Genomic DNA, 17023 nt, shown 5'->3' with positions numbered 1-17023 from the left:
TGTGTGTGTGTGTGTGTGTGTGTGCGTGTGTGTGTGTGTGTGTGCGCCCCCCCCAGGCTGACCCAGTATAGCATAAACGCTGCAGAGAATGAGTGAGTGGGAGTGTGTGTACAGTACATGTACTCTCCCAACCCGGTGTGTGTTAATTGTAAGTTAAAAACACTCTCCACCTTTCTAGAGTCTTTTTTTTCTTCTTCAGAGGCCGTATATCATGCGCTCCTGCACGCCCACCTCGGAGATCCTGCAGTCCTTCCATAAAGTCCATCCCTGCTATCCTGCCGCGTGGTCAGTAGACATGAAGTCTCTGCTGCGGAAGGTGAGACGGGGCCGCGTTTCTCACCTCTGATATTAAAATGCAGTGATGTAGGAAAGTTGTTTGTCTTTAAGGATATTCAGTTTCTTGCTTGCATTAATTCCTGCCATCTCAATGATAGTTCTGTTCTATACAATAAATCATGCTCTTTCAAACATAACCTACGCGTGCGCTGTGTCTCAGCTGCTGTGTGTCGATGCGGAGAAGCGTCTCTCGTCTCTCTCTGAGCTGAAGGACACAGAGTGTCTCTCCAACGTAAACTGGGACGCCGTGCTTAATAAACACGTCCCACCAGGATTCATCCCTAATGTGCGTACCGAACACACACACACACACACACACAAACACATTCAGACACACACACACACATTCAGACACACACACATTCAGACACAAGGTATGCTGTCCTTTACTTAACCTTGCTGTAGTGCGCACTCCTGTATCGCACTTCATGTTGTCCCAGTCTCTCTCTCTCCTGATCATCTCAGTTAAATAATGAATAAAACACTCTGCGCATGTGGCACTGCTCTGGGAAAATAATCAGTAACATGGAGTTTCTATAGACTCACATTCTAAAGTGTTTTTATTGCTTTTATCCTAAACTGTAAACTGTAATAAAATTAGAATTTTATTAATTAAAGATGTATAGTAGGACATATAAATATTACATTTACTCTTTTTTTAATCAGATATGATAATGAGCCCTCGTGACGTTTTTCTACAAACCCTTTAATCACATTTCTGTTTCTGGGGTAACGTTTAGGTTATTTTGGATGAAGAATAATACAAATTGTGTATAATTTCATAAAAAATAAAAACTCTTTCCTTCCCAGTCCCTCCCTGCTCTGTGTTCCAATCCTAGACTTACAAACTCAGGTTCATTTTACCAGGCGGTTGTTTCACACCGTGTACCAACTGTACTGTACTGTATAAATGGTTAAAACGTACAGCATTGTTCTGGTCAGTGATGACCTCCGGAGGGCGCTTTGTGCCCATGTTCTCTGTGTGTTCCTCCTCCTGGACTTCAGTTCCCAGAGTGCACCTCAGCTGCGTTGTCCTGAACGACCTCTCCTGAACCTGGTCTGTTTTTTTCAGCTTCAGTTTGTTTGTGGTCTCACGTCTGTTTATTTCACGGTTCTGCATTCTCATTTCTGCTGCTGTTTTCAAGAAGCTTTGAGGCCTCAAAGTCGCCTGATTCGAGGAAAGGTTCTTGACTTGGAGCCTCATGTAGGACATGGTTCACTAGCGACCCCTACTGCTGATACAGCAAAATCAAATGTGGTCCAAGAACGACTATATGTACTATTGCATTACATATAGTGAGGGATGTAGTCGAATGAACAACAACAACATGTGAGGGATGTAGTAAAGGAGGTTATTGTGGAGGTTACAGGTGTATGGAATGTCTGTCTCAGACAAATAACTCCACTTAATGTCATTTCAGTACTAATGATTAATTTTTGTCCACATCCACCCAGTGCCTACTGTTCCCATCTCAGACAGTTCTTTTAAAATTCATTAGACTTAGACTTTTCCCCAAAGAACCAGAATAAATGTAAAACCATTTAAACATCTGAATGTAAAGGAAAAAAAAAAAATTCCAAGCATTTCTAAAAGGTGTACTTAGTCACATGACAAGGGCTCATTATAATATTTCAGTACTCATGTGACTTATAATGTTTAAGAAATTAGTCATGTGACTAGGACTCATTACAATATTTGAGTAATCATTTTAATTCAATAATTAGTCACATGACTAGGGCTCATTATAATATGAAAGTTTTGATTTTTAAGTATTTAATAGTGTGACTAGTGCTTATTATAATATTTAAGTACTTAGTCACGTGACTTGGGCTCATTATGATATTTAAGTAAGTTGTCATGTGATTTGGGTTTATTATAATACTTACCTACATAGTCATGTGACTAGGACTCATTATAATATTTAAGTAATTATTTTGATTCAGTTTATTTAAGTATTTAGTCAAATTAATTGGGTTCATTATAGTATTTGTTTTAATATTTAAATTTATAATCTCTGTGATATTTAAGTTTTTAGTAATGCCTAGAACTTGTAATAATATTTAAGTAGTTATTCATGAGGCTATGGCTCATTATAATATTTAAATATGTAGTCATGTGACTAGAGCTCGTTATAATATTTAAATATGTAGTCATGTGACTAGAACTCGTTATAAAATATTTAAATATGTAGTCATGTGACTAGAACTCGTTATAATGTTTGATACAGACACAGGGTTGATGTAAAGCTGAAAAGAAAGAGATGAAAATAAACAGTAAGAGATTCTGCAGTAAAAGGAGAGACATCCAGAGGCCCCAAAAGCTTCTTACTCAGTGTCGAGTTCACACAGGACAGCTGTGAAATATGAGTATCACCTGATTTTTATGCACTTATGCATATATTTGCATAAATTAATCATCAGCAATACTTCCAGATATGTGAGAATGCCGTAGGTCACGCACATTTCCAAATAAAAATGTAAGGTTATAAATCTGTGTCATTTTTATTTTATACCTTGATGATTCTAAATAGCATTCCACGTCTCTCATTTAAAAAAACATCCTGTGATAAACAGAAGACATCTTAAAAAAAAATAATAATTTCAATGAAAAAAAAAAAAAAAAAAATAAGTTTTACACATTTTTAACACCACTACTTCTGCTCTTACATCTGTCTCGGTAAGATTTTAATATCCTTTATGTTTCTTGTTAGCAGAACATGTTTTATTCAAATTTCTAGAAAATCCCCTGCAGTGTGTGTACATAACAGATGTCCATCAACTTGTTCCATCCATAATGATGAGGTTCGAGGCTCTCGGGTGGACACGCCATCTGCCCGGGTTTAGTTTTTATAATCGTAATAATCTATTTTTTTTATGCGCTTAGAGACGGAGACTAAACTGTGACCCCACGTTTGAGCTGGAGGAGATGATCCTGGAGTCGAAGCCACTGCACAAGAAGAAGAAGAGATTAGCGAGGAAGACGAGGGATCAGGGTTCTGATGGATCTCCACAGGTACTGTAGAACCTCATCAGTTTCTCTGCTCTTATTAGAGTTTTCTTTTGTTTTATTATCTTCACTGTTTAACATCATAGACACTCGAGACGCAGATGAAACTAAACGAACCTGACAGTAGACAGAGCCTGATTATAATTTCTTATATGATATAAGGAGTGTTCTGTCAGTTTGTAATAATAAAAAACACAGTAATTAATAATAAAAAAAAGAAAAAGTAAAACAATATCCTCAAAATCTCAGTGAAGCGTTGCTGTGACATAATTTATTATTACAACATCGGAATGACATCAACACCTCAGCCTTGTGCTGCATCGATTTCTATATTTAGATATATAGCCTGGCTGTAATAATCTGCAATGAGTGTGTGTGTGTGTGTGTGTGTGTGTGTGTGTGTGTCATGAATGTTCATGGGTTAATTTAAAGCTTGTACGCATCAGCTAAAATAATAAACGTGACGTGATGACTGGACAAGCGTGTGATGAAGAGAGGGACTTGTGCTCGGTCAGTCGGATTGCTGTAATTGTGTGTTTGTGAAAACGCTAACACAGCTGAAGTGCTCGTGCATCACGCTCCTGCCTCAAGGTGACTCGTGCTGACTCGAGCGACGTGTACGAGGAAAACTCCTGCTTTCTCAACTTGTTTCTGTTTCCATTCACACACAGCATTTTAGAAATAACTGAAACTGGATTAAAACTGGTTCCACCTGAATCGGCACCAGGACGACCTGCGATCACTTCCTTAAATAAGACAAACAGGTTACACTCAGTCAGTATTTGCTGTTATATGATTAAAATGAAGTTAGTATATTAATGCGCATGTTCTCAGGTGATATTATTTCTGTAGTAACAGCTCTCACACTGCTACATTAATAAGTAATTCATTTTATTAATGAATCAGATTAATAAAATGGCTCTGACCCGAGTTACGCTGGGATATGCGAAGAAGGAAGAATTTCACTGTGCAGTAATGTAAATGTGACAAATAAAGTCTTATTGTAAGTGAACCCCACCTTGTGCCCCATGGGATAGGATCCAGACCCCCCCGCGACACTGTACACACAGTGAGTGAGTGAGTGAGGGTAAAAATTGATTATTTCTGAGCAGATATACTGTAGTTACACGTTGGTATGTTTTGAGTGTCTATAGCGACTGTAGCAGGAAATGGATTGTTTCAGAGAGAACGAATAAGGACATAATTAACAAACCGCAGCGGTATGAGGGAAATAAAAGATTTGCGGATGTTTGTAGGAAAGTAATTGATTCTGCTCTATCACAGCGCTCTGTTGTGTACGAGTGTTGTTCTTTATTCTATATACTGTTTATAAGTGACACATCACAAGTACATTCTCTCTTTTCCTGGCTCACTTGCTTTCCTGGAGTTACGCTTCCTCTCTCTCTCTCTTACTTATTGTTCGCTCTGCTCTACTTCTCTCCTCTTTACTCGTTACTCTGCAGTCTACCCCCCCAAAGTCCCAGCTGCAGTCCAGAAGGCCATCAGCTCAATTAAATCACAGAGAACATGGCGAGCACAGAAAAGCAGGACATCTCTTATCCTCCTCTATCCTTCTTACTTATCTTCCTTCTCCTCTTCTCCCTTTATCTCTACTTCTCTGCGCTATTTTGCATTATTTCCTTTCTCTCTCTCTCTCTCTCTCTCTTTCTGTCTTTCTTTCATTATACATTTTCATGTTTCTTCCTTAATGACAGCATTAGCCGGATTCAATTAGAGATAACAGAGCAGATCATTGCTCCATGATTGATTCAGTTCTCTCTCTACAAGGCTGATGGTTTGTGTTGTTGTACAGATCAGGAAGTCCTGTGCTGGTACTGTTTATAAATATTTGGAGTTTGGAGAATATCACAAATAAATGCATAAGGCTTTATGGACACACTGTACGTTCAGTAAATAAGAATATATTTAAAATTAAGTGCAGGGCAGGAAGTTTAATCTTTCATGTAATTGTTTCTTTCTCACAATAAAACATTCAGTTTGTTCAGCTCTGGATTTGGAAGATGTTCATGGACCAGCATAAATACCCGTTGTTAATGGTTAAAGAGTTTGTAGAATGAGTTAAAAGGTTAAATCTAATAATAATCTGCTGATCTTTAATGTAATCAGTGATATTATTATTATTATTATTATTATTATTATTTGAGGTTGAAGCCCACATACATGTCTGTGTGTCTCTCTGTACAGCAGAACTCTCTGTCTAACTTATTAATACAAAGAAATCCCATTCTGTAAGGTTGAGTATCTTACGCCTTGTTTACACTAAGTTGTCCTTCTTTCTTTACTTTTATTTAACATTTTGATTTATGCACATAACCCTTGGCTCTCAGTTCGGGTATTTTACACACCCTCACCTCTGACTGCTGTGGATGTGTTTGCACTAACATCCCGTGTTTGATCTCATAGTGGCGCTTCATAGTGACATGGTTTCAGAACAAAAATACATTGATCTGTCCATACATCATTGAAGATTTAGTTATTTAAAAGTCACATACCTTTTTTGATTTAATGTATGGTGCAGGTTTAACTTTAGGCAAAGACAAAAGGACCGGCAAAGTGTCATTATATTTGGTCCATTCGGTTTTGCGTGATGGACAGACATACAGATATACAGACATACAGACAGAAGTGTTTGGTTTATCGTCCTCCAATGTATAAAGTGTAAGTGTAAAGATATTATTGAAAGAACGAATTCTGACCAAGATAAAACCTTTCCGTTATTCATATATAGATTAGCACTTTGTAAAAATCCATTTTGTGTGTTTTCCGTACTGTACTGAGCTCAACAGAGTTTTAGACTGACAGTAGTCTTAGTCTATAACTCAGGGAATCAGAATGAGCATGTGGTGTTAGAACCTACAGAGCTCATCTGTAAAGTTATTCAGAAAAAACAAAGCTACAAAATATCATAAATGTAAATGTACTTTTGATATTGTAGTAATTGTAATTGATAGATTTTTTTAATCTCAGCCAACTCCAGATTTAAATACATTCAGGACAAATCAGGATAATTTCTGATTGTGTTTGTGCAGAACGGTCAGCTCCAGCAGCGGCTTGACTGCGTACAGCGAGACTTCATCGTCTTCAACAGAGAGAAGTGAGAAAAACTCTTTCACTTGTTTGTGTTTACTAAAATTATTTTTAATGATTGGCTCAGCAGTTTTTAGCATGTACAGTATATGTTTGAGTTATCACAATGACACTACCAATATATATATATATATATATATATATATATATATATACACTCACCTAAAGGATTATTAGGAACACCTGTTAAATTTCTCATTAATGCAATTATCTAATCAACCAATCACATGGCAGTTGCTTCAATGCATTTAGGGGTGTGGTCCTGGTCAAGACAATCTCCTGAACTCCAAACTGAATGTCAGAATGGGAAAGAAGGGTGATTTAAGAAATTTTAAACGTGGCATGGTTGTTGGTGCCAGACGGGCCGGTCTGAGTATTTCACAATCTGCTCAGTTACTGGGATTTTTTGACGGATGTTTTCTTGGCACACTTTAGGCCCCTTAGTGCCAATTGGGCATCGTTTAAATGCCATGGGCTACCTGAGCATTGTTTTTGACCATGTCCATCCCTTTATGACCACCATGTACCCATCCTCTGATGGCTACTTCCAGCAGGATAATGCACCATGTCACAAAGCTCTAATCATTTCAAATTGGTTTCTTGAACATGACAATGAGTTCACTGTACTAAAATGGCCCCCACAGTCAACAGATCTCAACCCAATAGAGCATCTTTGGGATGTGGTGGAACGGGAGCTTCGTGCCCTGGATGTGCATCCCACAAATCTCCATCAACTGCAAGATGCTATCCTATCAATATGGGCCAACATTTCTAAAGAATGCTTTCAGAAACTTGTTGAATCAATACCACGTAAAATTAAGGCAGTTCTGAAGACGAAAGGGGGTCAAACACCGTATTAGTATGGTGTTCCTAATAATCCTTTAGGTGAGTGTTTATATATATATATATAAAAAATTTAAGTACTATTATATTAATATTTACATTTAAGTATATTTAGGATATAAAGATAGTGTAAATGCACCAGGCAGGTCTTCATGCACGTGGTCGTGTTATTAAACATGGTGTTTGTTCGTCCAGCGAGGTTTACATCTAATCGCTTACACACATATCTGTTTTGTAATGTTCAGCAAAATAAACAGTCTATGGTGAATTTACCGCGAACGTACCAGAGTCTGTGTAATAAAGCCTCTTCAGATCCCTCCGCACTAATGTTATCATGGTGTAAAGTATTAACATATTGATGTGTTTCATTTGAGCTCAGAAATAGACAGGGCGTGTGTGTTTAGTATTTCTTCTGAACAGCTGTGTTCATAGGTTTAATCAGCTATTTACAAGACAACGTTGATGCACTAACGGTTAAAGCGCCACAGGTGTGTGTGTGTGTGTGTGTGTGTGTGAGTGTGTGTGTGTGTGTGAGTGTGTGTGTGTGTGTGAGTGAGTGAGTGAGTGAGTGTGTGTGTGTGTGTGTGTGTGTGTGTGTGTGTGTGCTACTGCATTCGTCAGGTTTGTCTGAGTCGACTTTAACATAAACACATTTGCGCACCGGCAGGTTGAAAGAACAATTAGCACCATCTAACAGTCAGTAGTGGGCGGAGTCAGTACATTCTCCATTGAGGTCACCTGACCTTTCTCACCTTCCACACCTCATAAGTTTGTCTTTGTTGTTTTAATGCAGTTCTTAAAACCCAAAGCATTTTTTCAAACCTGAAAAAAATAAGCACAAAATAGTAGAGATACAAATGATCAAATGTTTAATTGTTGTTTTCTTTTGTCTCTATGACCAATAATAATAAAAATTTTATTAATAATAATAACAATAATAATAATGATTATTGTTATTAAAGCTGTTTTGCAACAGTAACCATTGTTAAAAGCGCTATATAACAGTTAACGCACACACACACAATTTTTTTTTTCCAAAGTAGTCAAAGTTAAACAGTAATTTGTATAAACCTGAGAATTCATGTTGTATTTTTCCTAAAGGTCAATGAAATACCTGAAAAACACGAGCTGTGTATCAGTCTCTAACTGATCCTTTTATATTAATACAGATTTCTTTATATAAAAAATATATATTTTTAAAAACTATCAAAGATAGTTAACAATTAAATCAATGTCAGACGTTGTTCAGGCTCCTCCAGCTCTGCTTAAAGAGAGCAGGAGAATTTAGTGAAGACAAAGATAAATAAAATTTATACAATATCCAGTTATTATAAAACTGTGTTACGGTTAAAAATTAACCTTAAATTTATGTAAAAAGGTTTCATACAGGTAAATTAACAGATGTAACACATAATTGTAAAACCTGATGTAAAACTCATTAGCATTAGTGCACCTCTGCAGCCAAACTAACATGGAAATGTTATCACTTACTGAGTATTAAAGCGGCCCTGCTCCTAAACTGTTAAACACTTCAGGCTTTTTATCAAACCTTAGTTAACTATGCGCTCGCGATACCTTGCAAAAGTCATGGCTAAAGTGGGGAAAAGAGAAAATCTAAATCTAGCCTCAGCTTGTGTCTCTTGTGAACTGCCTCACGTTATATTCCAGTCACATAAATAACCCACAGATTTATCTAAATCCAGACAACACGCAGTCAGATTGTGAAGGCGTTGTTAGAGGGCACAAACATTCTTCTTATAAAAAAATACCCATGCTCAGAAAACTGTATATTAATCAGCTTCTCGGGTAGTGCAGTTTTGAAAAGAAAACACATAATTGCAACTCAGCATGAGCTAAAGTAAACTGCTGGTTTGTGTTAATTTGTTCTTGAGAACAAAGCACCATCTCGTGGTGGCACCCTGTAAATAAATAAATTGAGCTTCAGTGGGCATGTTTAATGAGAAATCCTGACACGCCTTTCTGGCAGGAGATGGAGGAGGAATCACGCCATGTAATGGGCAGCCGCATGCCATTCACACAGCAGTTACACGGTCCAGGCGGTTATAAGTGGCTACTAGTGTACAATAGCACACACACACACACACACACACTTCATCTACTTGTTGCTTGACTCATAACTGAATGTTTTATTGAGCCGTCCTGAGAGGGTGCCTTTATTATTGCACTAACCCTAAAATTACTTAATTGCTCTTTTAATTTTCTCCAGATTGACGAAGAACAAAGCCAAAACAGACTCGAACAACGTGCCCGAGGAGGACCGAGCTCTCGAGGATGGACAGAACAACAACGTCACCAGCGCAGCCAGTTTATCCAGTTAAAGATGTAAATTGTTATATAAATAAAAACCTTTGGGGGAACGGAAGCTCATCGGCTCAATCGACTCAGACTTGGCGAGAGAGCATCGTGAGCAGAGTGATCATGAACAGGAAAACGCTTCACTGAGTCAATTCCCCTGAGGAACCCATGACCTTAAGATAATCTCTGAGATGCAGAGTGGTGTAACGAGTGAAGCTCAGACCTCTCACACTACTGTTTAGTGTCTCTGTTTATTCTTATTCCCTTATAAACACTGCACTCTCTGAATGTACATGAGGAGGATCCTTGCTTCTGTAAAAAGTGTGTAACGTTAGGATCGGCTTAGTTGTAGCATGAGGGGCGGAGTTAACTCAAGTTAATTTAAATACATATCTAAAATAAAAACATCGCTCTCGCTCAGATGTAGATTTTGCAAAAGACTCAGGTCTAAAAAAACGAAAAGATAGTTTTAAGTTAGTTTGAGCGTTCTGTGTGTTTCTATTCTGCGAGTGGCCTTTCGCTTCACGCTTCGCACAAGTCAGGTCTGAGTATGGTGTGAGTTTTATACCAGAATCCTGAGGAAAAAACTGATGACAAAAAACATTTATGGTTTTAGCATATATTAGTGAAGTGAAGAGGAAACAAGGAACAATGGAAAAAGCCAATCAGAAATCCTGCAAGTCTCTGATTGGCTGATTGGGTCCTCTAGTCTCTAAATGGCTGAAACAGTATTTAGTTTCTGAAATGTGACACATCGTTGTAATGGATGTTACCCCCATACAAGAGAGAATGTTTCAGCAAGGACAAAGTAAAATTGTATTTGAAAAAGATTTTGAGCATGCAAAGTAGGTAAAATATCAATCCAGAAAAACATAGAAAAATACTTTTTTTCTCTGGATTTTGGCCCAAACACAACACCATATCTGAGAGTCTGCAGGCACCAGCAACTGTCTTCATTTTACCCGTTAACAAACACTAATACAGCTTTATAGGAGTTAAATAACATGAATTTGACATCTGTCTTAAGTAGCCATGAACTCTGACAGTGTAATATCTAGAGTTGTGTGAGTTAATTGACCTTTTGTTGGTTGGTATGATTTATAAAATCAGTGAGTCAGTTTTCAATTCAGAATCAATTAAAACTTTAAAAAAAATTATTCAATTAAACAAAATGTAAAAATCCGCTTACATATTCCACAAATACTTGTGTTTTGTGAGAGTATCGTTTCATGATACAGTTTGTTGGCGGTTGACGCAATACTGCCACCTACTGGAGTAAAAGATTGGCGGGGAAAAAAGATGATCATGTTGTACTGTACAAGACATTTAAACTCAATTTACACAGCATTTCTGTGTGTTTATTAGATACTTTTATTAGTTTTTAGTTCTTTAAATCCTGTAAGGAATGTCGCTGTCTGGGACATACAGTATCAGACTTTTTATCAGAATGAAAAAAAAATAATCCAATACCTGAAATTTTCATCAGATTGAATCGACAGTCTTCGTAGGATTCACAGAGACAGGATGAGGTTTTAGTCGTTTGTCTGGTGTTGGAGCACAATACTGAACATTTTATGTTAATGTCTAAATGGAATGTACAGTATGAACATCAGAAACCTGCTGAGCTGTATTATTGAAAAGCTGTAGATTTGGTTTGTCAAAAACTTTTTACACGTGACCCAGTAAGCGATAAGGCCCAAGATCATTGTAGACACTTTAGAGAACCTGTTCTTGTATCTGAGTGTGTGTGTGTGTGTGTGTGTGTGTGTGTGTGTGTGTGTGTGTAATGCTGGTTTATTGTATCCTTTCTGATAAAATAAAGACGCATGTTGCTGGTGCTCTCAGACCTTTATCCCTGGCTGTGTGTTTGTCTTACCTCAATTCCAAACGCACTTTAGAGATGAGCTTCAGCTTTACAGGTCTGACGCTTCGCTAATCGCCTCCCAACCAGTTCTAATGCTGTTATTAGTTCTTTATCACATCATGAGCAGGAACAACTTCACTCGCTGGACTCAAGAAAATCTAAAATACACACGGGATCGAATGTCATTTTGAAATGTTTGTATGTTTGGTACATCAATTACCAGTTAGACGATTTACTGAACGCAGCTCGTAGTGGCTTTGAGTGATTAATGCAATCAGTTCAGGAAGCACAAAAAGGTGAATGTAAAATATTTATGAGTGATTTGTTTTCATTTGTTCCAGCTCATTCATCATTGCGATGCGTTTGTCAGATGTTTAACATGACTGAGAGAGTGAGTGAGAGAAAGATTACACTGAATCAGACGTCACCTGTACATGAGAATGTGAGAGTTTTGCCATAGAACATTTCTATCTTTTTAATAAATATTTTGACAACTCGAAGCATTTCAAGTCGTCTTATTCCTGACTTTAAAGGTCTTTGAGGGATTCTTGAGCGGAAGCTCCACATGTCATCTTATGACCTGACTTTTATGTGTAACTGTTAAATGTTAGGAAAACTCGTTCTGAATGAGCATTTAGTGTAGCCTTTAAAGCTCAGAGAATTTCGGCCATTATTTCTTTTTGTTGTTTTTTTTAATAAACATACATAGCGCTCAGGATTGTGCAATATACAGTGACGTTTCATTTTTCAGCACAAAACAGCCAATAAGATAAACTTTAGTTCATTTTAACCAACTTCCCCAAACACGACTAAGCAAAAAAATGTTTACCTTGGTTGCAAAAACAAAGAAATAGCACAAATACACACAATCACACGTTTCTGTGGTTGCTTTCGGTTGTTTCCTTTGACAAAAAAAAAAAAATATATGATCATGATAATATGCTCATTTTATGATTTCTACATTTTTATAACTTCATTTATTCACATATTCTGATATTCTATTAGTATATATATACAGTGTATATATATATATATATATATATATATATATATATATATATAGTTAAGAGTACTATTGTTTTACACGTGACCTTTTGGACCTTCCTGTTATTACTTTGCTAACAGCTGCAATAACACTTTCCAAAGAAGAAATTCTTTTCCTGAACTGATAGATAAACGCAGGGGCCTTTCGATAAAGTCTTCTTTGGAAAGAGTGAGCTGGTGCTCCTGCAGCAGGAAATAAAATAAAATAACATGAATCACATCAAATCACAGGTCAAGTTTTTTAGACCTCAGGGCCACCAGTGGCAAATCTCTGAGTTAGTAACCACCGCTAATGTAAAGGCAGTGGTTGTACAACAATAATATAGTACATAACAAATGTTTAAATTGGGAAATTTTACACTTTTATCTACTAAATGAGCTCATTTCAAATATGATGCCTGCTACAGGTCTTTGGGGGGGTTGGGATTGGCAAGAAGTTTTAAAAGAGATTTAGCCCAGTTAATTGATATCAGGTCTGTAACATGATTAGCTATAAAAGGGATCATTCGCTGCATCACTCAAATGGACCCAGAAATACATTCAGAAAACACTGTCTGTAGATTGTCCACAGATGCTAAATAGAGATCTATCATGAAGAAAGGAAGCCATATGTGAAAATGGTCCAGAAGTGCCGTCGTGTCCTGTGGGCCAAGGCTCATTTACTATGGACTGTTTCAAATAATTGCTAAAAGTATATAAAAGTTTTAGAGCAACTTATGCCCCATAATATGTGAAATGCTTTTGTAATAGTTATAGGTTTCTGTATCTATGTTAATTTTTCTGCATAGGAAAGCACATCTCTGTAAAGAATTTATGACCTTAAATGGTAAATGCCAAGCGTAGGGTAAAGCATGAGAGGACGAATGATAAAAAGATTGAAGTCACAGAACCAGGGTATATAAGGTTTTTTGATTTGAACTTAGATTAGATGTTCTTGTACTCATGTTGTTTTTGTCTTTAGAAACATTTTTACTTAAATATTCTTCACAGACACACACATACACACACACACACTCTCTCACGCACACACACACACCTGGTAAACCAGCAGTTTAAAATTAAGTTGGGTAAAATAAAGTTGCATAATTATTATTTTTTTGGCTGTTCTGGGAAGGGAAACGCCCAGTCTTGCACTGAGCTGTTGCCCAACACTTCTTCACTTAAAACTTCCTGTTTTAGATACTGTGCTGTATATAAAGGCCCAGCAGTGCTGCTTATTACAGAGCTCTGATCACACCTGAGACTGCCGAGGAACATCTACAGTCAGAAAAAATCCAACAGGTAAGATATGTTTATTTTTGAGAATGTAGACAATGCTGATTCCAATGACCGGAATCCAAACACCAAAACAACAGTCATCTTAAATTTAAGCTGCTACTGACTGTTTGAATACTGTTTTACATCATTTTGACCAGTATATCCATTATTTTCTTTGTTATAAACATAATCTACTTTTTGGATAAATGTTTTGTGCTTTCTTCAAAAATAAATGCCACTTGATATCAATGCTTTGTTTTCAAACCAAGTAAAATTTCTAAGCATGAATTACAATTCCAAATATTTCCAAAATGCCCCCTAAAAGCCCACCGCTTCCTGTAGTTACAGGTATTTTACAAACAGAGACAGAGAGACAGCATGGCCGCTACACCCAAAGTGGACTCAGTGTGGATCGGGTTTATGGACTTCATTCCGGTCATCGGGACGGTGAAAGAGACGGTGGAGCTGGTGTTGGCTCTGTATGAGGGGAATACAGGGGTGATAAGAGAGAAAGCGAAAGCAGTGGAAAACTTTGTGAACGAGTCCTTAAAAAAACCTGGGAAGGTGAGAGATATTTATAGATCATTTATAGATTATAGATCAGTTCAGTTAGTTGTCTTTCCACTAATGTTTTATAATTTGATGTGATGTTCTGACACATTGTGTTGTTGGTATAAAACTCAACCTGTTCTAGTCTTTGTTGGATTCTGTTTGGACTGATAATGCAGTAGAGGGTTTGACTCCAGCCTGCATTAAAGATAAACTTCTCTCAGAGTGGCATGGACCATCATGTCCTTCCTTAAATAATGTATGAATATAGTATAATAATTGCGTTACTCAGTACCTCATCAGGCCAGTTCATAGTAACAGATTTTATTTATTTATTTATTTATTTATTTAATCTGTCGTTCTTTAGAAGTCCGTCTCTGGTAAACCAGCAGCAGCAGCCGCAGTCGCATCAGACTTTTCTGGACTCAAAAATGTGAGAGGTGTGTGTTATTACTGCTCTTCTCACTGTTGTAATTATAAATTAAATATTTAGATATTTATATAAATATTTTAAGTATTCATGGAGGTTATAATTTTGTGTTTCACGTTTCTTAACAGAGGTCAGAAAGGAACATATTATCGAATATATGGGTAAAGGTTCCAAAAGGGGAACAAAACCAACTCCTGCTCAACAGGAACAGAGGAAGAGAAGAGTCCAGGATATTCAGAGGGACATGTTAGGGAAGATCCATCTCATCAATCAAAACTTTAATCATGAGTTAAAGGAAGAACTGGAACGGTCTACAAGAGGTGAACACGTCTTTAACAATGGCATCCTAAGATTTCATTCCGGTGTGCTGGCTGAGTTTGTACAGAGACACAATATTCGTAATCTACGAGGATATAATCAGGGAACTATTGATGAATTAGGCATTCACACACTTCCCCAAGACACAGCAAATGATATTCAGGATAACATGAAGGTCCACTTTGATGATGATGAGTTCTACGTGAATGCGAATGCAGTGTTGTACGGTGAATATTGCCGAGTCCTGCGTGAGGCTTTGTTAGCTGTGCTGGGCCACATTAACCCAGGTGAGGAGACACAAGAGCAGAGACAAGAGGTGAATAATATCATAAATAATATGAATAACTTTCAAATCTATGTGGACCAACTGGCAAAAGAGAAGTGGATTGGCAATAGACAGGATAGACAGACCCGGTTTGATGTGGTAAGAGCTCAAGTGGCGACCATGTACAACACAGATCGTGGTTTAGTATGGTGCACTCGGGTTATGAATGTAGTTGCCCCTTGGTTTGGAATTAGACAGTGAGTTTAATTCTCATGTTCAGTGGTGCCAGATCTTCCTTTAAAAATTTCCAACGCAACTACATACATGCACATCCTAAATCACAGACCAGAATTTTAACAAAATGTCGGAAACAGACACCACTGTGTCAAAAACCAGGTTTTTGCTTTGCAAAGTGTCCAACACATTAAACAACTTATCTTACAACTCTACATGCATTTGATCTTTACTGAGAAAAATATGTTTAAAATTGATGAAAAACTGAGAAAATTAACATTTGTGTTTGGTTTATATCACAGATATATAGATTTTTTATTCTACTTTATTTTACAGTCTATAGTTTATTACATACCTGTAGACATGCGTACTGTTACTGCACACATTCTTTATTTCCTTAAAGTTTGTGAATGGTTTAATGATTACATTTTACATTTAATTCTATTCTATTATCTGATTATTATTACTAACAAATTGTTATAATTAAATATCACTGTGTTGTTGAAATTTCTGGAAAGCATGCTGATTTCCATTTGCATAAAGTTTCATAGACATAAAAGTTATTACTAAAAGCTTTCAGTGCCTTTAGTTGTTATTATTATTGTTGTTGTTGTTTTGTTGTTGTCACAAATGTATGACTACAATTTATTAAATTCCACAAACACAACACGTTTCCGGTGAACATTCCGTTCGCACTTTGACTTGAACTGGATGCCCGTCTGAAACACTGATGTCCGGCGTTTCGGATGTGAAGCAGGCGGTCTGATCGGGGCTCTGGCGTACAGAGAAAACTTACTAGCTCTATCATATCCAAGTCCTACCCTAGTGAAAAAAAATACACTTTAGTGTATTACAAATATATTCAAATCCACGATGTTACATTGCAAATATACCAACAGAAACTTGTACCATCAGTTAATATATAAAAAGTACACTAACATCATGCTTTTACCATTTTTTGCTTTTAAAATATTTTAGGAATATATACTCTAAGTAAAAGGTCAGTGTAATTTCCAATACCTGTGTAAACTTTTTCAATTTATTTTTGGCATATTTAAAAATATATGCACGAAATAATCGTTGTAATAATGTAGATCAAGTATATATTGGAATACAAATTTTATATGCAGTAGTTTTGATATATTTTCAGTTAAACTTGAATGTACCTATTTATATGTTATTTATGCTTATATTTAGTGCACTACTCTCTCTCTTGTGCTTTCAGACTTGTTTTTGCTAAAACTCACTTTTTCGCTTTTAGGATCATATTTGTGTGTTTAAACTCCGTCTCTTGTGTGCGCTCAATTTCATAAAGTTACACTTGCAGGAACTGCAGCAGCGTTAGAACTCTACAACTATTCCAAACAGCTAGAGACTAGAATAAGAGCAACACCAGTCAATCAGAAACTGGAGGCGGGCAGAATCTCTGTGGCCAGACGGAAGCCACTCCTT

The 17023-nt window shown here is 36.9% G+C and overlaps 2 protein-coding genes across 3 annotated transcripts in view; both read left to right on the top strand.

Moving 5' to 3' along the window:
* stk32a (serine/threonine kinase 32A) overlaps positions 1-10742 on the top strand; it is a 32087-nt gene extending 21345 nt beyond the window's left edge. Inside the window, exons 8-12 of the mRNA XM_053478622.1 lie at positions 200-316; positions 497-622; positions 3221-3349; positions 6394-6458; positions 9522-10742. Of these exons, the coding sequence (XP_053334597.1) occupies positions 200-316; positions 497-622; positions 3221-3349; positions 6394-6458; positions 9522-9633 (549 nt within the window). The 3' untranslated portion in view covers positions 9634-10742. The remainder of the gene's footprint in view (positions 1-199; positions 317-496; positions 623-3220; positions 3350-6393; positions 6459-9521) is intronic.
* Positions 10743-13700: 2958 nt separating this feature from the next.
* Positions 13701-16238, top strand: LOC128507781 (uncharacterized). Of its 2 annotated transcripts, none has more exons than XM_053478879.1 (4): positions 13701-13799; positions 14118-14339; positions 14695-14764; positions 14883-16238. In XM_053478879.1, exons 2-4 carry the CDS (start codon positions 14154-14156, stop codon positions 15596-15598), a joined length of 972 nt encoding a protein of 323 aa, XP_053334854.1. In that variant the 5' UTR covers positions 13701-13799; positions 14118-14153; the 3' UTR covers positions 15599-16238. The 2 variants fall into 2 exon arrangements, with proteins under 2 accessions (XP_053334854.1, XP_053334853.1); XM_053478878.1 differs by having other exon boundaries at positions 14692-14764.
* The last annotated feature ends 785 nt before the right edge of the window (positions 16239-17023 follow it).

Source organism: Clarias gariepinus, chromosome 19, assembly GCF_024256425.1.
Source record: "Clarias gariepinus isolate MV-2021 ecotype Netherlands chromosome 19, CGAR_prim_01v2, whole genome shotgun sequence".
Lineage (NCBI taxonomy): Eukaryota > Metazoa > Chordata > Actinopteri > Siluriformes > Clariidae > Clarias > Clarias gariepinus.
The sequence above is the reverse complement of the archived record's forward strand: the minus strand, read 5'-3'. Positions and strand labels throughout refer to the sequence as shown.